This window comes from Rhinatrema bivittatum, chromosome 10 (genome assembly GCF_901001135.1).
Source record: "Rhinatrema bivittatum chromosome 10, aRhiBiv1.1, whole genome shotgun sequence".
Taxonomy (NCBI): domain Eukaryota; kingdom Metazoa; phylum Chordata; class Amphibia; order Gymnophiona; family Rhinatrematidae; genus Rhinatrema; species Rhinatrema bivittatum.
In genome coordinates, this window is record NC_042624.1 from 23716745 (window position 1) to 23743337 (window position 26593).

A 26593-nucleotide genomic window follows, 5' to 3' on the forward strand; every position below is an offset into this window, starting at 1 on the left:
TCTCTTGGTGTGGGAAAGAGCGGGCTTTTTTTATGTATTTGTTTTTGCCATGACCCGAGCATGGGTGGACAGGGGGAGCCCTGCAGATGAGAGCAGCCCAGGGGGATCAGCAGGCTGTAAAATATCGGCAGAGGTCCTACTGACTGCCTCCCGCCAACAGAGGCAGAGGCAGGGGAAGCATGAGGAGAGGGAGTGGAACTATATTACCAGCAATGCACGATGGTTGGGGAGGGGACAGGAGGAGGTGCCTCAGGAGAGCAGTGGGAGCAGGCCCATAGAGCCACTGCTACTGCTGCTGCCGCCACAGGAAAAATGAAGTGAGCAGAAAGCCTCTGGGGAGGTCCCTGCTGTAATAAAATACAGTCACAGGACCTGGTGTTACTCAATAAACATTAACGCTGTCTATGAAAAATAGCTCTGCAAATATTGCACTAGGCCCTAGGACACCAGTGCATCTTCTAGGAGGAAAACACAAGCTGTACCGCAAACGTTCCTTTAAGAGAAACTACAAGGTAGCAAAATCCCTCATTACAGTCACAAATGCAGGACAGACACCTTCACCAGATACAAAACAAGGGACCGCAACTTTCAAATGTTCAGATAAAAGCTGAAATGGGAACCCCAAGAAGCATACAGTGTAATGCTAAAAAAATACAAAAAGACTGAGCACAGCACAGAGATTAAGAGATGCATAGACCCAAAATTGACTTATTCCAATCATTAAAGTGAAAATAATTTTTTTTTTCCCCATTTGTTGTCTGGCCATTTTATTTTTCTAATCACATTGGTCCTGTTCTTGTTTTTTCTCCTGTCCTCTTCTCCGGGGTCTCCTGTCCTATCATGACAGGAACTGCAGGAGAATCAAGCAGCTAAGGAAATAGTTGCACCTGCTCTCCTTCCAGGCCCTGCGACAGCCCTGCCTCTTCCTGCTGGGAGACTCTTCCCCCTCCATTTGTACCTTCACTGCTTGATGTTGTGGCAGTTCTTGCAATCATGAAATTAAAAGGTCTGGCAGCAGGGGAGAGGAGCAGGAGATGCAGCCATGCTCCACCCACACCGCCAGCCCCTGCAGTGCAGCTGCCGCCCTTCCATGTTGTATCAATGTGATACACCACTATTTCAGCGATATAAACAACAATGCAAAAAATCATAGGTAAAAACCTCTGACGCTGATGTTAATAAAGTTTTTCTTCAAATGTTGATACAGTCTTTTTTATAGATAAAATGTGCTTTTTACACCTACATAATGTGGAATGTGTTTATTTAAAGTGAACTATGTTATGTTTAATAAAATATTAAAGGAGTTAGAGGAAAGTTTCATACATAAGTGTAGGTGTCCCCGCACCACTACCTTGTGGTATATATAATCATAAACTCTCCTCCTCCTCCTGTGCAATTTTTTTTATATATAATAGAAAAAATTTTTTTGCTTTCTTTTCCTTATGGTATTATAACCTTGAGACTCTGCCGAGGCGAGAGGGTAGATAAAGTTTTGATGCAAACAACGCATAAATGAGGCTTAACAAACGTTAATGCTGGGTAAATGAATGAATGAAAATCAGACTTCCCCGTTTGGTGTTGGTGTGTGATGTCCGTCTTCTGGTAACAGTCCCGACACGAACTATCCGTGTTTCAGATGTCCAATCTTTCCTCAGGGGTGTACAGATGAATGCTGGACAACCAACTGTTGGGGTCTGAGTCTCTCCAAGCCGTAATTATTCAAACGAATTCCATGTTCGCCTCTAGTAAATATTAAATATTAAATATTGTTCGCATCAAAACTTTATCTACCCTCTCGCCCCGGCAGAGTCTCAAGGTTATAATACCATAAGGAAAAGAAAGCAAAAAAAATGTTTCTATTATATATAAAAAAAATTACACAGGAGGAGGAGGAAAGTTTATGATTATATATACCACAAAGTAGTGGTGCGGGGACACCTACACTTATGTATGAAACTTTCCTCTAACTCCTTTAATATTTTATTAAACATAACATAGTTCACTTTAAATAAACACATTCCACATTATGTAGGTGTAAAAAGCACATTTTATCTATAAAAAAGATTGTATCAACATTTGAAGAAAAACTTTATTAACATCAGCGTCAGAGGTTTTTACCTATGATTTTTTGCATTGTTGTTTATATCGCTGAAATAGTGGTGTATCACATTGATATATCTTGGTTTGTTACGGTTTTCTTTTACACCACAACATGGAAACATGGAAACACACGTTCAGTTTTACAGAAGCTCAAATAGCCGACGTGCTTAAAGAAGAGTCCCTTATTATAGACCCCAGCATTATTAATCAGGAATCAGCTTGGGACGAATATCTGCGTCTATCGAAGAAATTAATCAGGTCGGAGCTTCATGGCGCCACATTAGTAGAGTATGTCAAACTGCAAATTATCCCGAGAGGACTTCGAATGCTTAAAGATCCAATGCTGTTTAATGATGATCCTGAATTTGTCAAGACCTGGTATGCCATACTAAATAAATGCTCACTGGATCTCATGTTATTAATTATCACGAGATCCAAAGTAAGCACCAAAGAACTCACAGAGCAAACATCAGTAATCTTGGAACAAATCAAAGCAGATCCAACAGTGTCCACATTAGAAGACTAACAGAATTTCAAAATACATTGGAAGAATTCCGAACATCCATTAAAACAGTTAAAGTATCCAAACTTAAGAGAGATCAAACAGATTATAAAATGGACAGGGTATACCATTGGATGGGTCCCAAAGTACCATCAAAAAAAGTTCGGTTTACACTTTCATCGGATGAAAATTCCAGCAGTGCTGAAGAAGGAGATGATCAAACTATTGGAGACTCCAATAGAAACACCGATGGAGATACCACAGAACAACCAGGTACAACCGATAAGGGAACACGCTGGTCCAACCGAGGGAGAGGAAAGAAAACCAACCGCGGTGGGTCGACAGTGTCACGACCCACGCGACAGAAAAAATGACATACAGCAAGGCAAGGGTATCACGAAGCAATGAAATCACAGTCTAGTTCAGTAATTAACTTGTCTTCCAGTCCCTTGACAGACTCCCAAATTTCGGTATTGGACCAGGGTCTTTCCTATATCCCAACCACGAAACATTCGGCGTTTGAAAGCCGTATTTCCATCCAGCGTTTTGTACGCAAGTTGAACTTGAGATTATTTTTTTCAGATAGACCTATGGTGGTACCAGACCCGTCTGTGGTAAAACCCAAGTCTCATTGGATACCACCGGGATCTGTTGATCCACATATCCAAACATTTCAGGCTCTAGTATTAAAGGGCTTGACGGATTACGAATCTCATTCACGCCGGAGCACTTATAATCTCCCCTTAGCACAACGAGAAGCACTTATCAGTCTAAATAAAAACACACAAATCATGATTAAACCGGCGGACAAAGGGGGTGCAGTGGTAATCCAAGACCGTGTAAAGTATACAGAGGATTTAATGACACATCTCAATGATTCGAAATACTATCTACAGACTATGGAAGACCCCACGCACGCTCTTGGGTCTAAAATACAAGAGGTAGTAGAGCACAACTTGAGATTGACTATTAAAGAGAAAGCATACCTCATGGTAACGCATCCAAGGAGACTAGTCATATATTCAGTGCCCAAGATACACAAAAGCCTACTAGCTCCCCCAATTAGACCCATAGTGTCACAAAATGGGTCTATCTTGGAACCAGTTGCGAACTTTTTAGACACCTTTTTGCAACCATTCGTGGCACAGTCTCCATCATATATAAAAGATACAGCCCATTTTTTGAGAAACATGGAAGCGCTGCAAGTTCATTGGGAATCCGTGAGCATGGTCACCATGGATATAAACTCGTTATATACTAACATCCCGCAAACCCAGGCTATGGAGATTTTGGAAGAAACATTAAATCAACGTCGACCAACAGAGAGAATTCAATCTAGCATGCTGCTACAGTTAGCGGATATAGTGTTACATAACAACTTTTTCTGGTTTGGAAATCAATGTTACCACCAAATCCATGGCATACCCATTGGGTTCCCTTTAGCACCATCGGTAGCCAACTTATATGTGGCCCAATTTGAGAATACACAGATATATACTTCCAGTTGGTGGCAGTACATAAAATGTTGGTATCATTTCATCGACGATATTTTTTTCATTTGGGAAGGATCAGACACACAGTTACATACATTTACAACATGGCTTAATACTGTGGACCCCAATCTGCAATTCACTTTTCACATATCTAAAACTACAATTTCTTTTTTGGATGTGGTTATAAATATAGAACATGGGATATTGCAGACTACTATACACCGAAAACCCACCAATCGTAACAATCTACTTAGGTTTTCTAGTCATCACCTCCAGAGTTTTAAAATGGGGCTTCCAGTCAGCCAATATTTTAGAGCTAAGCGCATATGCTCCACCGTTAAGGACTTTGAAATTCAAGCAGACATTCTAGCAAGCAGATTCCTGTCAAGAGGCTACCCCCATCAGGCCATCAATAAGGCATATAAAAGAGCCAAGCACAGTGATCGTGATGCACTGTTACAGTATAAACCCATGAAAGAGGAAACTCAACTGACATGAGTGCTTAAACAATCTACAGCAGTAAGTGCAATAAAAGCAGCAATACGGAGGCATTGGCACGTATTAACAATGCATGACATTTTTAATGAACCACCCACGTTTGCCATGTCCCGAGGTAGGAACATCAGAGACCTTATGGTCCATGCACAGTTAGAGAATTTCAAACATGAAGAAACGCTCATTGGCCACCAAATGTGTGGTCATTGCACCTGGTGTGCACAAACAATCACGGGAATACAGTGGGAGGACCCGATTTCCAGATATAAAGTCTGGCGTAAAAGCAATACGAACTGTTTATCTTTCAATGTGGTCTATGTCATCATCTGTCCGTGCCCGAAGCTATACATTGGTCACACAACGCGACTAATTAAGGTCCATTTAGGAGAACATAAATCAAGGTTTACTACTGCCAAGACAACGGCACCCATGGTACAACATTTGATAGACTCTGGACATTCCATCACAGAATTAAAATGGACAGTACTAGAACACATAGAACCCCCAGTGAGGGGAGGTGACGTTCGTATCCTCCTTAACAACCGTGAAGCATTTTGGATTTTTACGCTTTCATCATCTGTCCCCCGGGGCATGAATGACGAACTTAATTGGAATACTCTGTTGTAAAGTCTATAAGTTTTATTAATCCGGCAAACCATTGTTTTGGATTTTTCAATTCACTGAGAACAGTAGTATCAGACGTTTAGACGTTTCGAACTTATCCAGGTTCAGCACGCTAATTCAGCTCGTCATAGACGTATGTCAACAGCACATTGGTAAGCTTCCGACCAGGTCGGGCAGTTCCCGACCAGGTCGGTTCAGTCACGTCACAGGTTGTTTAGGCCTTTCATTGATCTCATTGGTTAATCTTACGTCCAGCGTCTTATATAAAAGGGGTCATGGCATACCTATAGACTATCCGACCGGAGGCGAGGACGGAGTAATATTTACTAGAGGCGAACATGGAATTCGTTTGAATAATTACGGCTTGGAGAGACTCAGACCCCAACAGTTGGTTGTCCAGCATTCATCTGTACACCCCTGAGGAAAGATTGGACATCTGAAACACGGATAGTTTGTGTCGGGACTGTTACCAGAAGACGGACATCACACACCAACACCAAACGGGGAAGTCTGATTTTCATTCATTCATTTACCCAGCATTAACGTTTGTTAAGCCTCATTTATGCGTTGTTTGCATCAAAACTTTATCTACCCTCTCGCCTCGGCAGAGTCTCAAGGTTATAATACCATAAGGAAAAGAAAGCAAAAAAAATTTTTCTATTATATATAAAAAAAATTGCACAGGAGGAGGAGGAGAGTTTATGATTATATATACCACAAGGTAGTGGTGCGGGGACACCTAAACTTATGTATGAAACTTTCCTCTAACTCCTTTAATATTTTATTAAACATAACATAGTTCACTTTAAATAAACACATTCCACATTATGTAGGTGTAAAAAGCACATTTTATCTATAAAAAAGATTGTATCAACATTTGAAGAAAAACTTTATTAACATCAGCGTCAGAGGTTTTTACCTATGATTTTTTGCATTGCCCTTCCATGTTGGCCATAGGCTAGCCAAGGCACTGGATCAGGTGGTGGCTTATTCACAATCTGTGCAATGCCACAGCCCCACTCCCCCAGCCACACTTCCTAAATAAACTCACAGTCCAACCCCTTCCTAAATGTAACCCACAGTCCAATATGGAACTTAAGATCAAACAACAAAGGCCTCCTCAAAACCCCGCCCGCCAGAAGTACTCGTCTAAAATCAACACAGGAAAGAGCAATATCCATCGCCAGCCCCAAACTATGGAACTCATTACCAAATGGAATTAGAAATCAATCAAGCATTGAAACGTTCAAAAAAGAGTTAAAAACATGGCTTTTCAGAAAAACATACGCAGACTCAATTATGATCCAAGAGAATTAAATTAATATAATATAAATCCCAAATCTTTGTGTTAGAAGGTTACTATACCTTGCATATTTGTAAGCATTTTGAAATTGCATTGATGATGACGTTGTAACAATCCACAAGATTATGTAAACCATTATTTTGTAATATTTTACAAGAATACGTAAACCGTTATGATGGCGAAACCGAATGACGGTATACAAAACCAACCAACCAAATAAAGAAAGAAAGACAGGCCATGCGGCAGCTCACTGCTCCTACATTCAGGCACCTGGCAAACACCCATCAGTATAAATATGAGGAGCTGAGCAGATGTGTTAGCAGTGGTGGAGGCCGCATGGGGATGGGAGAAGCCCCATCAGCAGTGGTATCAGCTGGGACTGGGGGTCGCACAGAGCACCAGGCTTGCTTGGAAGCACCAGCTTTGATGTTAAGCCTTTGTTTGAGCACTGCTCACTGTACATTGCTTCTTTTGATGCGAAGCTCTCCCTGCCACTGAGAGTTCCCTCACTCCAGTGGGATAGACCAACCTTTCAGAAAGTTTACCAGGCTGTGCAGTTACAAACCTTATCTCCAAGAACCCCCGGTTTCACACACAGAAGAAACCTAACATTCAGAGATGCGCCAATGATATAGGACAAATAAATCTAACGGGGTCAGAGTATTGCCCTTCCAAAGGTAGCCTAGAAATAGGCATACATGTGCTTTATAAGGCACATGGAATAGACTTAATTTTTGGGTACTTGCCAGGTTCTTATGGCCTGGATTGGCCACTGTTGGAAACAGGATGCTGGGCTTGATGGACCCTGGGTCTGACCCAGTATGGCATTTTCTTATGTTCTTATCTTGAGCCAGACTGAAAGGTATTATATCTACAAATGGGTACAATAATTCTGATTACGGTCTTAAAATACGACATAGCATTCAGTTTCTCTCCCTCCCTCCCAAGGATATAGCAAAGACTCTTACTTTGACACTTGATGTGTGCATCCCAATTTTATTTTGCTTTTACAACTTTATGTCTGTTGAGACTTTGGTACTGGTTGTTGCTGCACAATGTCCAGTTTAATCCTCTTCAGGCTTCACAATTTTTAAGTACTTGATTTACTCCGATTAATGCATATTTATTTATTTATTTGTTTGAAATATTTGTAACCCGCTGCCTCTATTCCTCTACCCTAAAAAATTCACACAGTGAAAAGAGACTGTGATAAAACAGGGGAATGCTGCATTGATTGATTCGAGTCTGCTTACATATCTCCATTATTATAAACTTCTACGATGTATTTATTTAGATTCAGATTCTACCTTTCAGCCACTTCAAAGTGGATTACACTCAGATACTGTGGATGGGACAGCATTAGATTACCAAAAAATACAGAGGAGGAAGGCAGGCAGAAGCACAGCTTTGGAAATGCTTCCAAGATTGATTTGCAGGAAGTGATGGGATGGTCACGTTTTCACGAGATTTTACCTGGGTAACTAAGCACTTACCTGGGCAAAACGGGACACTCAAAACTGCTCGCCCCAATGTGGGTAATGCACAAGGTGAGGTACTTTTAACTATGCCGAAAAAGGCTGGAGCCAGCCACCAGAGTAGAGGGATTTTATTTTGAAATCCCTGCACACGCTATAAGATGCAAACTTTGCTACAAAGGAGGATACTAGAGTATCTGTCACCTCATCCCACCCAGGTGAGAATTGCCCCAGCTAGGTTTCAGGATGATTTATCCACTTGTCGCATCCAAGAGTAAGGAAAGGGCAATCGCAGCCTGGAAGATGCTTGTTCTGTGCGTGTAGGTCTGCGTGAACTTAGGTAGGATTGTGGTGCTGATAGCAGACAGTTAGAGGCTGCCCTCAATCTCACAAGCCTGCCTTGCTGACACGAAGGATTGTGCCTTTTCGGTTGCGGCACCCATCCTATGGAATTACGGCTTTCAGGCTGTCTAAAGTCATTTAAACCGGTGCTTACACATTTTTTTTCAGATAGGCTTGGCTCTGAATTTTATGAACAGCCCTTTGTCTCTGTGTTTCTGGCACTCGCTTTTATCACAGGTAGCCTGATTCATGGGGTTTTTGGGGGGACAGTCAGCACTCATGATGTCGAAAGAATAGAGATATGGAATTCTTGTCTGTCTTATGTTAATCTAAATGAATTTCACGTTATGTTCCATTCTACGTTGCTTAGCGCGATTAAGAAATGTTAATAACCATGGAGATAAAAATAAAGGCGTGACCCTGCCTCCGCCACTTCCCACCACCAGCATGGTAACTGTCTCCCAATTTCCTCAGCTACCACAAAATATTGTGTGCAAATTCAGGCTTTAGAAAAAGAGGCAGGAAGGAAGGGAGAGCTGCACATGCAGAACAATGCAACCTCAGACCCGCGTGCCTCTGCCTGTGCGGGGGAACGTGTGTCTGTGTGTAGGCGTGAGTGAGGGCGCGGGGGAACGTGTGTCTGTGTGTAGGTGTGAGTGAGGGTGTGAGGGGGGGTGGATGGGTGTTTTGAGCGCAGCACTGATCGGTGTTCTCTGTAAGGTGCTCGGGTGGTTCCCCTGTGAGCGCTGGATTTATATATCAAGCGCCCACAAGCAGTGAGGAAGGAAGGGGTCTGATTCCCATCCCCACCCCAAAGTCATTTCTCTGGTCTTCCCCCCTTCCTCCAAGTAGCAGTGGCAACCCAGCTTCAGCAGCAGCAGCAGAGACGCAACTCTGTAAAGAAAGTCCAGCGCTTTGCCTCTTGCCACCAGTCACAGCCTCAAGGCCCTGCGGCCCCCTGCCCCCTCCTCGCACATGGGCTCCCCATGTGGAAACCGTTGCTCCCTCAAAGCCTTGGGAGCGTGACCCAACGGCAAGAGGACCAATGGCGGAATTTTAAGAATGGGAAAGGAAGCAAATGGATGAGGGATGGCTCGGAGGTGGAGCGTTTGGGAGGCAAATTAAGAATGGAAGGGTGGGAGAGAGGAAAATGAAGTTGAGAGGTAGCTGAGAGAGCTGAGAGACGAGAAAAGCTTGGGAGGAGTGAGAAGAGAGGGCAATAAAAGGGGAAGAAAGGTGTAGGCTGAGATGAGAGAGACGGGGGAGAAGGATGGCGCTCAAGCCCATCCTGAGCAGCAGCAGTAAGTGGGGAGGGTAAAACAGGGTCACCCATGTTCTGAGAAACCATTCGAGGGGACATTGCTGATTGTGGGAGGGGCTATGAGGTTTTTCCACCACTTGTTCAGGGGTAATGAGGCTAATCTTGACACCTATAATAACAAAGAAACTCTTCCCCCTTGTCCCATCAAAATCTCAATAAAACTACAAATGATTCATGTTTTATTTAACTCTCGGACTTATCTCCCAGCTTTGTGAATACAAAGTTCACTCCAGGCAAGTTCTGCCTAACCCCACAGACGGTGAGGATTTTAAGCCTTTGGCTCCATAGCTCATGAGACCTGCCCTATAAAGTGATATCTGACAAAACCGGTGCCAAGCCGCCCCAGTCTGACCCTTACAACCGCCTCTGCCCAGGAATTCATGCTCTGACGTAGCCCTGGATGCAAAGCCTACGGGTCATACGCAAACGTCCTTTGTGCCTCTTTAGCTTCCCTCCTCAGACCTTCTGGTGCCAGGAACAGTTCCGCTTCTACTAATACAATTAAGGAAATCTCCACACAAGCGTTGGCCGCCTCCTGCTTTATTTTGAGGCACTCCGGGGCTAAACAAAAGAACAAAACTCAAGTCGAATCCCCACAGTAAAAGCCCATTAGCAAAAACCAGCCTGGATGAAGCAGAAGAGCGGCAGCAACGACAAAAAAACTGCAAATAACAGAGTCTCGGTCAATTCATAGCAATGCAATCAAAAGTAACAACTTTAAACAAAGTTTTGAAAGACTGCATGCACAAAATCTTCCTTCTGTGAACTATTTATAAGCCAAATTCAAATTTGTGTTCTATGAGCCAGTCCAATGCCAGTAATACCGGGACTTCTTGTGCGTGCTATGCTTTGCTGTGTGCGCAGGGTTCATGACCTCTGGGTGCGCACACACGCGCCCAGCTTAGAGGGAACAGTGGTCACCATCCTCTGCTTCTACATCACAAAAATATCTGACCCCCGAGATGAGTCCATGGTCTCTGCTGCTATTTAATCCAATCACTTAACTCCTTTTATCTGCTCCCAGCCATACTAAGCACAAAGATTGTAGGGTGTTCTCTATTATTCCAAATAACCACTGTTAAAAGAAGCTGAGTTCCATCCCCTAAATGGTTTTAATGACTGACCCCATTAGGGGTCACCTATCAGGCTGGCTGCAATGAAGAAACACATTTAATAAGATGACAAAGCAGACTGACAGGCCACTGCGCTTAAGAACCTGTGCGCTGGATTTCAGCACACGCTGTAAAAAACAACAAACCTGTAATCTGTGCATTAACTCTCCGATGCAGTAAAGCCAATGCTGTGCCAATGCATCAAAAGTTTAAAAAAGCACCTTGTGAGGAAAATGTGCGTTTGGCACAGGCTGAACGCACATTTTAATTCAGGAAGGGAGGAAGGCGTTACAGCTGACAGGAGAGAGCACTTATCCGGCTAAGTGACAGTAAATTACATGATAAGTCAATACTTATCCAGCTTAAGTGTTCTAAACATTTTTTTGCCTTTTTTCTATTTTTTTTTAGGGGGGGGGGAGTTTAAGTGTCAGCGCAGTAATGCGGGAAACTTAACTCCATCCCTGACATGGAATTAAGTGTTCAGCACTAAGAAAATCTGATTTGGGCTAACGCACCTCTCTGCATTGGGGAGTATTACTTAATGACCTCGTCTGCATGGGATTTCCATGTGAGGGTGCTAAGCAGTACTTCCATTCTGGAATATATAGTTTCTGCATGCAAAATGTCTTGCTACAACAACAGTAAGTCTTGCTTGTAGAAAAATGTGAAATGCAGGCAGAAAGATGCGTTCAGCTGAATGCACCTTTCTGCATGGGCCTGAGAGGATGGTGTCTCAATACTGGTTTATTATAAGATAAGATGAGAACAAAAAACATTACTTGACATAATGTATTGCAGGTATAAATAAACAGGTAGCATCAAGCAAGATTGTCAACATGTGCATTTGTGGCAAGATTTAAATCCAGTCCACTTATCCAATCCAGATCAGTTTACACAGGACTTCCTTTCCATGGACAGATACAACTTTTACTTACAGTATTAACAGAGAAATACAGTACTTTTTTTTTATTATTTCTTTGATTTATATTCCTCCTTTCAAGTGCTTCATAGTGGACTAGATTCAGGTACTGTAGGTATAATGTGGCAAACTTGCATAATTTTATATTTATTTGCACATTGCATCAGGATTAAGTGCGCATCCACCAGGATCCCACACCTCTAAACTGGTGCGGCACCCCTACGGGTTGACCACAAGGTGTTACCTAGTCCCTGTAGCTAGAGGGAATACCATTTTACAGCGCCTCCTCCATGAGGTAGGTGAATGAGTGGAGCCTGCTATAACTAGAGGACCAGGGCTAGATTCAGGAGGAGTCGAGAGGAGATCTGTTGGTGTGGGTCCCTTTCCTTTTGGTGAGGCCCTACAGCTTCACCCTCGATGCTTGGGGAAACAAACTGCCTGTGCACTCCCTGACAGGTCAGGTACACAATAGAGAGAAGTTAAGCGCGTGTATAAGGATTTGGACTGTAGTAAGGATTATTTTGCCTGGGTTAGAGCCCGGAGCTCTGAGGAGAGATAGATTACCCCCTGGATCCAGAGGCCAGGTCACTAGGCCCTGTCAGCAGGAGCAAAGAAGGGGCTGCAGGGTCTGTGGGCTCAGAAGATATTGGAACAGTCAGTGAGATACCCTACTGAAGGTGAGGGGAGGCTGCGTTTTTACCCCGTCTCTCATTGGGACTGATATAAAGCCTGGGAGGCTTGGCAGAATAAGGAAATCCCCAATAAGAAACTGAGGATCTTTGAATGGGACACAGGCGCAGGTTGGGTCACAGTGTGAAGTCTGCTGGATCTGGCTAGGCCTGTGAGAATTCATAGGGAATCTGTTGTAGTCTGGGACCCTTCAGGAGCAGGGGGGCTACCAAGCTCTCATGTGTAGGGAGTTAGGATTTCCCCGGCACTTACCCAGAGTTAAAGACAGGACACTCATTGTACAGGCAGTGACATCACCTGGATGTTGCTTACCTTTTCATTAAATCAGCAAAGTTAATTTTGAACACCCAAGCCTTGTCCTGATTGTCATAAAAGGATTTACACTAACCAGCTGCACACCAGAAAGGAAATCACCTCATCGCCTGGGCCACAAGCATCCGTTTTCCCCCATAGAAAGAACTCACCCCTGGGGTAATACAAGTGGAGGGGACCTGTGGCAATGGAAAAATAGCCTCAAACAATCTAAATGCTTTTATGTACCCTTAGAGGAGATGCCCCTTAGATGATAAGGGTTACACCAGCATCCCAGCATAGCTTGTGAACCCTCTGAGGATCCATCCTGATAGCCCGCCTATAATGAGGTCATGCTAGGCAGGGAGAGAATATAATAATACATAGCATAATCTTCACCTAAAGTCACAATAATCTTCACATAAATTTACAGTAAGAAATATTCTAATATTAACATGCACAAGAACTAAAACATTACACTTGAGACTATAGCACACCAGCCATAAATCAAACAGATGCTGGTTCAGGACCAATTCTAATACTTTTTGCCCTGACATATTCAAAGCTTGACACTCTAATATTGAAAGATTAGCTTTTCCAAGGAAACAAGAGATATTACCGATAACTGAAAACTCTCCAGAGCTTAAATCTCTGGGTGCCTGCTGAAGTCAAAGACAAGCCCAAGATTTCCACAATGTCCACATATCTGCTGGCCAAGAAGGAGCGCACATGGCAGAGAGTCAGGAACAAGTAATGATGCCTTTCCCTGGGTCACAAACACTGCTGACAATTTTCTCCCTCGCCTACTACCAGACTAGGCCAGAAAAAGTTGCAACAGTTGCCGATCTGTCCCCTATCTGCGATCATCACCACTGCCATGATCACCACCGCTGCCGCTGTCCCAGCCAAGCCTGCATTTTGACAGATTTTGATAGACATAATTGGCATCTCAGAAACCTGGTGGAAGGAGGATAACCAATGGGACAGTGCTATATCAGGGTACAAATTATATCGTAATGATAGGGAGAATCAACTTGGTGAGGGAGTGGAACTTTATGTCCAGAAGGGTATAGAGTCCAACAGGATAAAGGTCATGCTCAGTAGAATCTATATGGGTAGAAATCCCATGTGTGTTGGGTAAGAGTATAGTGATAGGAGTATACTACCATCCACCTGGACAAAATGGTCAGACAGATGATGAAGTGCTAAGAGAAATTAGGGAAGCTAACCAATATGGCAGTGCAGTCATAAAGGGAGATTTCAATTACCCCAATATTGACTGGGTAAATGTAACATCAGGACATGCTAGAGAGGTAAAGTTTCTGGATGAAATAAATGACTGCTTCATAGAGCAATTGATTTACAAACATATGAGAGAGGGAGCTATTTTAGATCTAATTCGTTGTGGAATGCAGGATTTGGTGAGAGAGGTAACAGTGGTGGGGCCATAGTGATCATAAGAATACCGGTTCTGGACACAATTTTCAAGGGTGATGATTCGGATGAACTGAACCAAAGCACAGTGAACCTGGAAGATGTAGTAGACCAGATTGAAAGAACTCAAAAATGAAATTTCAGATCTATTAGTAAAAATTTGTAACCTATCATTAAAATCATCTATTGTACCTGAAGACTGGAGGGTGGCCAATGTAACCCCAATATTTAAAAAGGGCTCCAGGGGCGATCCAGGTAACTATAGACCAGTGAGCCTGACTTCAGTGCCGGGAAAAATAGTGGAAACTCTTCTAAAGATCAAAATCACAGAGCATATAGAAAGACATGATTTAATGGTACACAACCAGCATGGATTTACCCAAGGGACATCTTGCCTCGCAAATCTGCTTCATTTCTTTGAAGGGGTTAAGAAACATGTGGATAAAGTTGAACCAGTAGATATAGTGTATTTGGATTTTCAGAAGGCATTTGACAAAGTCCCTCATGAGAGGCTTGTAAGAAAACTAAAAAGTCATGGGATAGGAGGCGATGTCCTTTCGTGGATTACAAACTGGTTAAAAGACAGGAAACAGAGAGTAGGATTAAATGGTCAATTTTCTCAGTGGAAAAGGTAAACAGTGGAGTGCCTCAGGGATCTGTACTTGGACCGGTGCTTTTCAATATATTTATAAATGATCTGGAAAGGAATACAACAAGTGAGATTATCAAATTTGCAGATGATACAAAATTATTCAGAGTAGTTAAATCACAAGCAGACTGTGATACATTACAGGAGAACCTTGCAAGACTGGAAGACTGGGAGTCCAAATGGCAGATGAAATTTATTGTGGACAAGTGCAAGGTGTTGCATATAGGGAAAAATAACCCTTGCTGTAGTTACACGATGTTAGGTTCCACATTAGGAGCTACCACCCAAGAAAGAGATCTAGGCATCATAATGGATAACACATTGAAATCGTCGGTTCAGTGTGCTGCAGCAGTCAAAAAAGCAAACAGAATGTTAGGAATTATTAGGAAGGGAATGGTGAATAAAACAGAAAATATCATAATGCCTCTGTATCGCTCCATGGTGAGACCGCACCTTGAATACTGTGTACAATTCTGGTCGCCGCATCTCAAAAAAGATATAATTGCGATGGACAAGGTACAGAGAAGGGCAATAAAAATGATAAAGGGGATGGAACAGCTCCCCTATGAGGAAAGACTGAAGAGGTTAGGGCTGTTCAGCTTGGAGAAAAGATGGCTGAGGGGGGATATGATAGAGGTGTTTAAGATCATGAGAGGTCTAGAATGGGTTCATGTGAATCGGTTATTTACTCTTTCAGATAATAGAAAGACTAGGGGGCACTCCCTGAAGTTAGCAAGCAGCACATTTAAGACTAATCAGAGAAAATTCTTTTTCACTCAACACCCAGTTAAGCTCTAGAATTCATTGGCAGAAGATGTGGTTAGGGCAGTTAGTGTCGCTGAGTTTAAAAAAGCTTTGGATATGTTCTTATAGGAGACCTCCATAAACTACTATTAATGAAGTTGACTAAAGGAATAGCCACTGCTATTTCTGACATTAGTAGCATGGGATCTATTTAATGTTTTGATACTTGTAGCCTGGATTGGCCACTGTTGGAAACGGGATGCTGGACTTGATGGATTCTCAGTCTGATCCAGTATGGCATGTTCTTAAGTTCTTATGGCATAGACAACTAGCTATAGCACCAAACCTTGAAGGCACCATACCGCCATTTGGCCCTACTGCCAACACAGAGCAGAAGAACAGTCAGCTGTGTGCCTGGGCTACCACCTACAGTAGCAGCAGCAACTGCAAAAAAAAAAAAAAAGGTATAGGACTTGTGAGCCTGCATGAGCTCACTGATCTTGTGATGACCCTGCCTCTCTAATGGGTTTCCATAGTAACAGGTTGCCGGTGCAGAAAAAGACCCCATACTTTTTTTTTTGTTGCTGCTGTGGACACCAGATCATGACCTTGTTCAGGTGAGGAAGGACATGAGAGAAGGGAAGAACTTGATAGTGGCACTCTAGGGGACCTTTCCCCCAAAGCACTCTCTCTAATCTCTCAGAGGGGACCTTCGGTCCATGAACCTGGAAATGCTGCTGTTGGTGCAGCCTGCCTCCTTATCTCTCATTCAATCATCACAGCCCCCTGCCATTGTCCCCCTTATTAGCTGTTGTCACCAGTCAAAAATGGCAGAAGGAGATGATGAGCTGCTGCCTGGTTCCTGAGGGTCACACTTGTTTCAGAGTCTGATCTTCTAGGTTTTGGGGTCAAAAAGCTCTAAACAGGGTGAATATGGAAATTCAATTTGAGCTGCAAATTGTCTTTATTCATCCAATTCAAAAACCTTAGAAAAGCAGCATTGGTCCCGCAGCAGATCAGGATCAGAGAAATGTACCATGCAAAGAGACCTGGGTTTCTGGCACCCCAGCTTTAAAGACATCAGATCTGGCCAGGGTAACCCAAACTCCTGCAACTCTCTCCCCCACGCTCCTCCTCACTCCTCTGGTCTAGCATGAGCAGCAGTGCTTAATCATCACAGGCAGTCTCTCAGCTCATAAAATGAGACGGGCTCTGTGGAGATTAAAGGAGTGGGGAGGACGGGAGTGCGCGTAGCTGTCTTCGGGTAACCGTTGGGCTGGCTGCATTCAGCCCCAGTAGAAGAGACACCCCCAAGGTGTCAGGGTCTGATGAATGAGAGGGAGGGGTGTGTGAAGGAAAAGAGCCTGAGGGAGGGGGTGAAAATGGAAAAGAACCTGAGAGGGAGGATAGGGGAACCAACACCCAGAAGAAGACAGGGGCCGAGAAGAGAAAAAAGCTGGGGGAGGGAATATCTCAGGCATATTCATTGTGGCTGACCTGTTTGTGGCACTCCCGGCTTGGGGGATTGCCTACCCCATCTAGTTCCGGGGTCTTCTTTTATTGAATTCCCTCACAAAGCATTCTGAAACCTGAAGTCTTTTCCTTTTCGGAAAATTAGAACGCCAGTTCCAAGAATGATTTGGAAGGAAAAGCGATTTGCAAAAGGCCTTGTCCAGCTTCCCCACATGATAAAGCTTTGTGCTCACCACCACATGTTGGAAATACTTTCATGGCGTTTCATGGACAGTAATGCCCATCTCATTCCTCTCTTCAAGAAGCAGCACTGCTTTCTGCCTATATTTGTCTAATTTCTAATGTCTAAAGGGCTCTAGTTACTAAATAGCATTAAAAACGCATTACTGCTCTGCTTTTAGTGCACGATTCACTAAAGGGGCCAATTTTGAAAGAGCTGCTAAGCAAGTAAGAAACTTGTTTAACTTTAGCTTGGCACCTTTGTTTAGTGCTACATTGTGCCTGGCTAGATTTAGGTAAAGATTTTCAGCCAAAAACCATAGCTGGTTAGGTTGGGCAAAAAAATGTGCTTAAATGTTCGCTGGAAATAGGCTCATTCTTTGCGTGGCTGAAGTTGCCCAGCTGGATAACACTGAAGATCAGCACTAACTGGCTGCATCCTCTCAGGAAGGCTCTGGAGCCAGCTCTTTTTTTGCTCAGCTAAATTTGTAAATTTATGGAGCAAACGTTAGCTGGCCAGTGGGGCAAATTCTGAAGAGCACAAGTTGAAGCAGCGTAGTATGGGAGTTAGCCAGGCAGGATGGTAAGACATATGTATTCCCGTTGGTGGTAATATAAATGAAAGAAAGAAATAGAGAAGTGCCTGCACATTCTGGTGCTGATGAGTCAGGAGACAGGTGAGCTTCCTCCTGCCCCTAACTTCACTTTCAACCATATCCAAAGGGCTAGATAGGGGCTGCAGGGGGACCCAGGGAGGGAGAGTTTAGGTGGATTAGGGTTACCGAGCTATCAGGGGGATTCAGATGACCAAATGGGAGAGGCTCTTGGGCAGCCACATGATGTGGGACATGAGGGTGTGGGAGAGGCTGGCAACATTGGACCTTACATTAGACGCAGACAACGAGCACAGTTTCACTATACACCCACCCACACACATACCTGTTTTTGCATTAACTAGTGAGTTCATGCAAATTGTGTGGGGTAACACTATTTGCGGTAACCCATTTAAATATTTAAGAGCTACCTTGCATGCGACACAGCTCATTTTAATATTCTTCATGTTAACCCCATAAATTTTGCATTAACGTTAATGCAAGCATTTTCCGCTAATGCCAACTTAACATGCATTAATGCTCCAAAGGCCTGATCGACTAAAGAACTTTTCCCAATTTGTGTCCATGGGGAAAATGTTAAGCACATAAGTCCCCTAAATCTTACGTATAAGCTCAAACTGCATATGAGCCACTGGAGTTTATGGTCAGATGACTGGCAGACTAGCATGTTCCTGCAACCAGCTCTTTGCTGACTTGTTTAAAATTAGAAAGCGTGACCAGTCGTATAAGTGCAGGTTAAACCTAACCAGAACATGTGGGAGATTATGTTCAGTGAGATTAATTCAGCAGTTATGCCCTTTTTAAAAGCACCAGCATATGTTTCATTTACAACACCACCGGTCCCCTCTCAGTGGGAATTCAGCTATAATTCAGTCTTACTGCCAGGCTTCACTCTCTCCTCTTCCACCCTGCCATATACTTCTCTTATAATTCTCTCTTCTTGGCTCTTCCAGTCCCATCAAACCCTCATCCCAACTTACAAAAGCCAGTTGGCTCTAAATTCCTCAGCTTTCCTTTTCTACCCAGGGGTCTAGTTTCATTGGCTTTCGCAGTGTGTTTATCATGAATGAAAGCAATGTGTGCTAGGACCTTTTCCTCAACTTCAATCATGCATTTGCTCAGTTCATGTAGCGGCTTCCCACCGTGTTGCACTGGTTTCGATGTTTTTTTCGAATTTCAGAGGCAAATTGTGGAAGAAAGCAGAATTTGCTTTAACACTGTTGTGCTTTTCATAGTATTAACTCTGTGGCAATGTAAATCATTTCAGGGTTTTCAGATCCTGATCTTACTTAGTGCTGCTAACTCATCAGCGCAGACGGGCAAAAACTAGGCAAAGCAATTCATTCAGGATGTAGAAGGATCCATTTACTCTTCTAACGAAGGTGTGACTTTTTTCATTTTTTTAAATGTTGCAGCATTAGTATTAGATCTCCAAAAGTATGGTACTTAATCAATAATCAATAGGATATTTGCTTACCTGGGTCATGGAAAGGCACCAAAGCAAAGTTATACAGCGGTTTCTTGGGTCGCTTTAAGGAAGTTTCCAAAATTTTGGATGCGCCTTCAATAACCTGAACTAAATCGTCGTACATGGAGCCAGTCACATCAAACACAAATGCCAAAGTGGAGCCCCCTTCAGGTATTTCTTCAGCCTTTTGCTCATTTTCTGAGCTCGACTCCTGGGCACATAAGTGAGAAAGAAGAGCAAACACAAACAGCACAAAGCAGAGTTCTGCCTGCCTTAGAGAAGAAGCTCGGCAGAGGAGCATTTTTTCCTAGATTGGACGGGACCCAGAGTCTAAGCGGCACATTTAGTCTTTGGTAGGCATGAAAGGATTTACCCTGGAGTTATAAGAAATGCATTTGATTTGGGAACAAGAAACAGAAATAGCCGGTTTCCTGTAACTCTGCTCCAAGAATCCAATCTGAAAACCCAGGCAAGAAAAAGAGCTGCTTGCTCAAGTTTAGTGCTGTCCCAGGCTGCTCTTTTGGTCCTCTGTCCTCTGGTTGTGTGCTTTCCTTTCAGCTGGCTCCTTGTTGCTTCTCTCTCTGTTGCCTTGTTTTCCGGTGCAGTTTGTAGGGGATTGCTGCATGCCCCCCTCCTGTCTGCTGCTCCGAGGAGGCTCCGGCTCAGACTGATGCTTTCTGCGTCTTCTCTCAGCCATGCCAGGTTTTCAATGCCCCTGAATAAGCTCTCTGGCGCCACCTATTGACTCTTGAGAGTACAAGCAATTATTTCAGAAAACTGAATTGGATTTTTTCATTATGGGAGTCATTTTATTACAGCCTGCATAAATTAGATGGCAAGTACGTGCATACATGACACCAGTTTTCAAAGAGAAACTATGTGTGCACACTTTGGTTTTTGAAAATTATGCCACCAAAACTACCTAGGATCCAGGAGGGAGCAAAGCAGGAATGTGCCGAAATGTAATTTTGTTTCATTTTGGTCACTTTAGCATGCACTAAACCGTTTTGGTGCATGCTGAAATCATTTAAACTGAAACGAAACAATGAAACAAATAGAAAATTCAATGACAAACAAAGCAAAAGTTTATTTCCATGAGGAACGATGACTGCTGGTGCAAGAGCAGCATTAAGGAAGCCAGTCCCTGAACATTCAGCTAATGAGGGAACCTGACTGATACTGGGTCAGTCATCTGGGGAAGGGCATGCAAAGAGGAGGAAATTGTGGGGGCAGTGGCCTAACTAGGGAGATCAGGTCACCTAGTGTTACGTTCCTGCCCACGGACTCCAACCCATGGACAGACCCTCACTTACCACAGGCTGCCCCAGCCCATGCTGCCTCCATTGTCCACGGCGCAGAGCTACCGAAGTCCTTCCATGCGGCAGGGGATTGCCGCCGCTGCTGCTTCCTTCTCGGCGGCTTGAGAGCCACCCCTGGGACCTCCCTCGTGGCAGAGAGCCACTGCTGCTGCTGCTGACTCGTTCTTTGGCGTCAGGGAGCCGCCACTGCAGACTTTCTCTCCTCTTTGCGACAGGAAGCCGCCTCCAGCCTGCCTTCCATTGTGGCAGGACGCCGCCGCAGGCCTCTGCTCCTCTGGGCTCTGCATAGGCGCGGGCGTGCGCTTCTCTTCTGTATTTAAAAGGCCAGCAGCAGGAAAAGCCCGAGGCCCCAACGATGATGTCATCAGTCTTTGCCCCATTCCAGCCCTATAAAAGAGCTCTGCTTCAGTTCCTTGAGGCCTTTGGATCTGGTCAACACAGTGGTCTGGGGTCTTTGTTCCGATCCAGGTCCTCTTTGTACCTTGATGGATTTTCGTTCCATGTTCTTTTTCCTGAACTTTTTCACCTTGATGTTCCTGGTCTCGTCCCTCGTCAGAGCTCCCTCTTCACTTGTTTCATGTTCCTGATGTTCCAGATGTCCAGTTGTTCTGCGACCAGATGTCCTGATGTTCCGTGTCCAGAGGTACCATGTTCCACATTCCTGATGTCCGATGTTCCTCTCATGACTTTGCCCATCTCATCTTCAGCTCTTCATCCAGTTCCCAGATCCCTCGTCTGTTCACCTTTCCTGGCGTGCCACCGTAGTGGTCTGTGACCAGCCCATGGGGGGCTGTGTAGGGTGCTTCATGGTACAAGGCCTACCTTCTCGTCTGCAGTGCAAGCCTTCGGAAGACTCCTGTTTTTAATGCCTAGCTTCCAAGTATCCTGAGTCTTGAATCCTGTCCCGGTCTTCAGAGTTCCTTGTGTCTGTTTCCGTCCATGCCTTAGACTCTGCCAGAACCTGCTCCGCTTCAGCGTGGTCCGTGACCAGCCACCAGCGGCTGTGTAGGGCACGCCCCGGTGCAGGCCTCTCCTGAATCTTTGTCATGTCCTGGCTTCAATGTTCCACTGCTTCATCTGGAGTCTGCTTCACCTTCGGCGTGGTCCGCAACAAGCCATGGGAGAAAGTAGGGCATGCTGCAATGCAGCACTCACCCAGTACTTTCTCCTGAATCCTGAACCTTTGCCTGACACCTCCAAGCAACCTGAATCCTTGTCTGAAACTTCTGAGCAACCTGAATCATTGTCTGAGTTCTACGAGTCTACTTAGTGTTGTCTGGGTCCTTTGAGTAACCTGAGTCTACGTTTGAGACTTCTGAATATCCTGATTCTTCATCTGAATCTTCTGAATATTGAGTCTTCATCTGAGTCTTCTTGTTCCTACCCTCAGCCTCCATCTGGTCTCACACACTTATCGTTCCCAAGCAGCGGGTCCGGAAGGGCTATGGAGTGACCGGAGGGCTACTCTCAAGACCAGCATTGCGTTGCTGGGTCTCATTGGTGCATGTAGGTCCAGTGGAGGGCTGAGCCTTCCTTGCTCCTGTTCCAGTTGTTCCTTGCCTTGTCTTCAGTCCAGCCTTGTTCCTGCTCTGCCCATGCTGGTTCTCTCTCACCTCCCATGGTGTGCGGCTTGGGGCTCCTCCCTGAGCCGTCCCGTGGTCCAACGGCTCACAATCCCCTCGAGAAGCGACCGTGCCTTCGCCATTCGCAACACCTAGAAGGGGGCACAGTTCATTGCAGAAATGTTGGCACTGGTGCAAAAATATTTAGTTTCATCCTTGTTTGGGGGAAATTCCAGTTTTCCTTTCTGACTTCAAACTATGACAAGTTTTTCTGTGCTTAAATTCTTTAGTCCTATCATCATACAAGAGGTATATCAAGTTCAATAAATAAACATCTCCTTAGTTTTAATGTAATTTGAATCCAAAGTTACAGGAAACCGACTATTTTTGTTTCTTGTTCCCAAATCAAATGCATTTCTTATAACTCCAGTGTGAATCCTTTCATGCTTACCAAAGACTAAATGTGCTGCTTAGACATGGTTCACGGATTCTCATGATTGGGATACGGACATACCAGGTTATAACTTGCTAAGGAAGGACAGAAAGGGCAAAAAAGGGGAAGGAGTAGCTCTTTATGTCAAAAATAATATCCAAGCAACTGAACTGAAAAGAATGTGGGGTAGAGAAGAAGCATTATGGACCACCCTAAAAAAAGATGATGGTGCATTTATTTTTACTGCAGTGGTGTACAGGCCTCCAACTCAAACAGAAGAATAAGACAGAGATCTAATCAAAGACATTAAAAAGGTGGGAAAGAAGGGGGAAATGTTGATGGTTGGTGACTTTAATCTGCCGGATGTAGACTGGAGAATCCCTTCTGCAGAATCTACCAGAAGTAGAGAGATAGTGGATGCCCTGCAAGGGGCTCTGTTCAAACAAATGGTAATGGAACCCACAAGGGAGGTAGTTATACTCAACCTAGTGCTCACTAACAGGGATAATGTCTTTAGTGTCTGGGTGGGTGCCCACCTCAGTACCAATGATCATCAAATGGAATGGTTTGATATCACAAATAGGATATGGAGAACTCACACGAAGACCCGAGTTTTGCAGTTCAAAAATACAGGACTTTGTCGAAATGGGGATGTACCTGGAAGTGGAACTTGAAGACTGGGAGAAAATGGGAGACGTGGAACAACAGTGGGCCAAACTAAAAGAAGCAATTACAAAAGCAACAAATCTATATGTTAGAAGAGTAAATGAAAGTAAGAGAAATAAGAAACTGATCTGGTTCACAAAGGAGGTGGCTGACGTAATAAATGCAAAAGAAGCATTCACGAAATATAAAGGATCCCAAAAAGTGGAACACAGGGAATATTATCTGGCAAAACTGAGGGAGATGAAAAAAGTAATCAAGAAAGAAAAAAGATGGAGGAAAGGATTACCAAGAAAGTAAAGCGAGGTGACAAAACATTTTTCAGATACATCAGAGAAAGGTCCGAAATGGTATAGTGAAATTGAGAGGTGAAAAGGATCGATGTGTGGAGAGAGACAAAGAAATGGCGGAAATACTAAACAAATACTTCAATTCAGTGTTCACCAAGAAAGACCCTGGAGAAGGACCGTTGTTAGTTAACAAAACTGTGGAAAGGGGTGGAGTAGACAAAACTCCATTTACGGAAGAGAATGTATGAGAAGAACTAGGAAAACTGAAAGTGGACAAAACCATTGGTCCAGATGAGGTTTATCCCAGTTTGCTCAGAGATGTGCTAGTGAGTCCACTGTGTGACCTGTTCAATAGATCCCTGGAAAAGGATGTAGTGTCGAATGACTGGAGAATAGTGGTGGTGGTTCTGTTTCACAAGAGTGGGAGCAGAGAGCAGGCTGGAAACTACAGGCTGATTAGCATCACCTCTGTGGTGGGAAAATTAATGGAGACTCTGCTGAAGGAAAGGATAGTTAACTATCTACAATCCGGTGGGTTGCTCGATAAGAGGAAGCATGGATTCACCAGGAGAAGGTCCTGTCAGATGAATCTGATTGAATTCTTTGATTGGGTGTCTAGAGAATTGGATCTGGGAAGAGTGCTTGATGTGATTTTACTAAAGCTTTTGATACAGTCCCACAAAGAAGACTCATTAACAAAATGAGAAGCTTGGGAGTGCCGCAGGGATCAGTGTTGGTACTGGTTCTGTTCAACTCTTTGTGAGCGACATTGCAGAAGGGATAGAAGGTAAAGTTTGTCTATTTGCAACAAAGTGGACCTGCTGAAAGGATTAGAGAGAATGAGATGTGATTTAAGAAAGCTGTTACGATGCTGCTCATGGAGCCCATCCCACTAGCAGCCTCTCACCTGGCCCAACGCTGGCGCTAATTCCTCTTTCCTCTTTTCTCACTGCCTATGCTTCCCCAAACCGCCGCTGCCACTCCTTGCTGCCCAATGCCACTGTATGCGGCAGGAAGGGCCGCTGCTGCTTCCTCGTGGCAGGGAAGCGGCTCCCAGGATGCCTTTTCTTGCGGCAAGGAGCCACCATCATTGCCACTGCCTGAGCAGCAGGAAAGCTGCTGTCATCTTCATCCTCCCATGGTAGGGACGCCTCCAACACCAACTTTCTCTCTCCTCGCATTGGGCTCCTCTAGACGCGTGCGCGCATGCCTCCTCTCAATATTTAAAGGCCCAGCGGCAAGAAAAGTCCCGTGGCCCAAACAGATGACGTCATCTTCCTGTGCCTTGTTCAGTCCCATAAAAGGGCTCAGCTTCTATTCCTCGGGGCCTTCGCATCGGATCTTCATGGTCGTCCATGCTTCCTCTCTTCAGTCAAGTTCTCCTATGGTCTCCTCGTGTCTATTTGACTCTTCGTTAAATGTTCCTGATGTTCCTGGTCTTGTTCCTCGTCAGAGCTCGTTCGTTGCTTTTTCCATGTTCCTGATGTTCCAGTCCTGGTCCTGATGTTCCCGTCTCCGGCTCTCCGTTCTGCTTCCAGGTTTCCTGCTCGTCCACCTTTCCTGGCGTGCCACCGTCATGGTCCGTGATCAGCCCTTGGGGGGCTGTGTAGGGCACTTCGTGGCACAAGGCCTGTATTCACGTCTGCAGCACTAGTCTCCAGAAGGCCCCTTGCTTTTAATGGTGAGGTCTGTTCCTGAATCAGAGTTCTGAATCCTTGAATCCTGAATCTTGAATCCTGTTCCCAGTCTTCAGAGTTCCTTATTCCTGCTTTCGTCCATGCCCTAGACTCAAGCCAGAAACTGCTTTGCTTCAGTGTGGTCCACGGCCAGCCACAGGCAGCTGTGTAGGGCGCGCCTCGGTGCAGGCCTCTCCTGAATCTTCATCATGTTTCCAGTTGCAAGTCTTCATCTTCTCGTCTGGAGTCTGCTTTGCTTCCGGCTTGGTCCTTACCTGTACTAGTGCCTGAATCCTAAATCCTCGTCTGAGTCTTCCAAATTCCTCGAATCCTCATCTGAGTCTTCCAAGTTCCTGAGTTCCATGTCTCATCTTGTTGCTGCCCTTAGCCTCCATGTGGCCTCTCGCACTTGTCGTTCCCAAGTGTCGGGTCCGGAAGGGCTACCAAGACCAGCATTGTGTTGCAGAGTCTCACCTGTGCGTGCAGGTCCAGTGGAGGTCTGAGCCTGCCTAATTCCAGTCCTCGATGTTCCATGTCTCAGTCCTGACCCAGCCTTGTTCCAGCTCCAACCTGTGCTTGAACACTCTCACCTCCCATGGTGTGTGTCCAAGGGCTCACAATCCATCTAGAGTAAGCGACTGCACCTCCGCGCTCGCAACAGAGGTTGGAAGAGTGGTCGAAGATATGACGGAAAACGGAAAAAAATGGAAAATGTCATAATGCCTCTGTATCGCTCCATGGTGAGACCACACCTTGAATACTGTGTACAATTCTGGTCACTGCATCTCAAAAAAGATATAATTGCAATGGAGAAGGTACAGAGAAGGGCTACCAAAATGATAAGGGGAATGGAACAGCTCCCCTATGAGGAAAGACTAAAGAGGTTAGGACTTTTCAGCTCGGAGAAGAGATGGCTGACGGGGGATATGATAGAGATGTTTAAAATTATGAGAGGTCTAGAACGGGTAAATGTGAATCAGTTATTTACTCTTTCGGATAATAGAAAGACTAGGGGGCACTCCATGAAGTTAGCATGGGGCACATTTAAAACTAATCGGAGAAAGTTCTTTTTTACTCAACGCACAATTAAACTCTGGAATTTGTTGCCAGAGGATGTGGTTAGTGCAGTTAGTATAGCTGTGTTTAAAAAAGGATTGGATAAGTTCTTGGAGGAGAAGTCCATTACCTGCTATTAAGTTCACTTAGAGAATAGCCACTGCCATTAGCAATGGTAACATGGAATAGACTTAGTTTTTGGGTACTTGCCAGGTTCTTATGGCCTGGATTGGCCACTGTTGGAAACAGGATGCTGGGCTTGATGGACCCTTGGTCTGACCCAGTATGGCATTTTCTTATGTTCTTATGACAGCTGGGATTCAATG

At 44.4% G+C, this 26593-nt stretch overlaps 1 protein-coding gene across 1 annotated transcript in view; it reads right to left on the reverse strand.

Annotated features, from left to right (window-relative positions):
• HMCN1 (hemicentin 1) overlaps nt 1–19918 on the reverse strand; it is a 688208-nt gene extending 668290 nt beyond the window's left edge. The window contains 1 exon segment of the mRNA XM_029617466.1: nt 19278–19918. Coding sequence (XP_029473326.1) covers nt 19278–19569 — 292 coding nt within the window. The 5' untranslated portion in view covers nt 19570–19918.
• Between the last annotated feature and the right edge of the window lie 6675 nt (nt 19919–26593).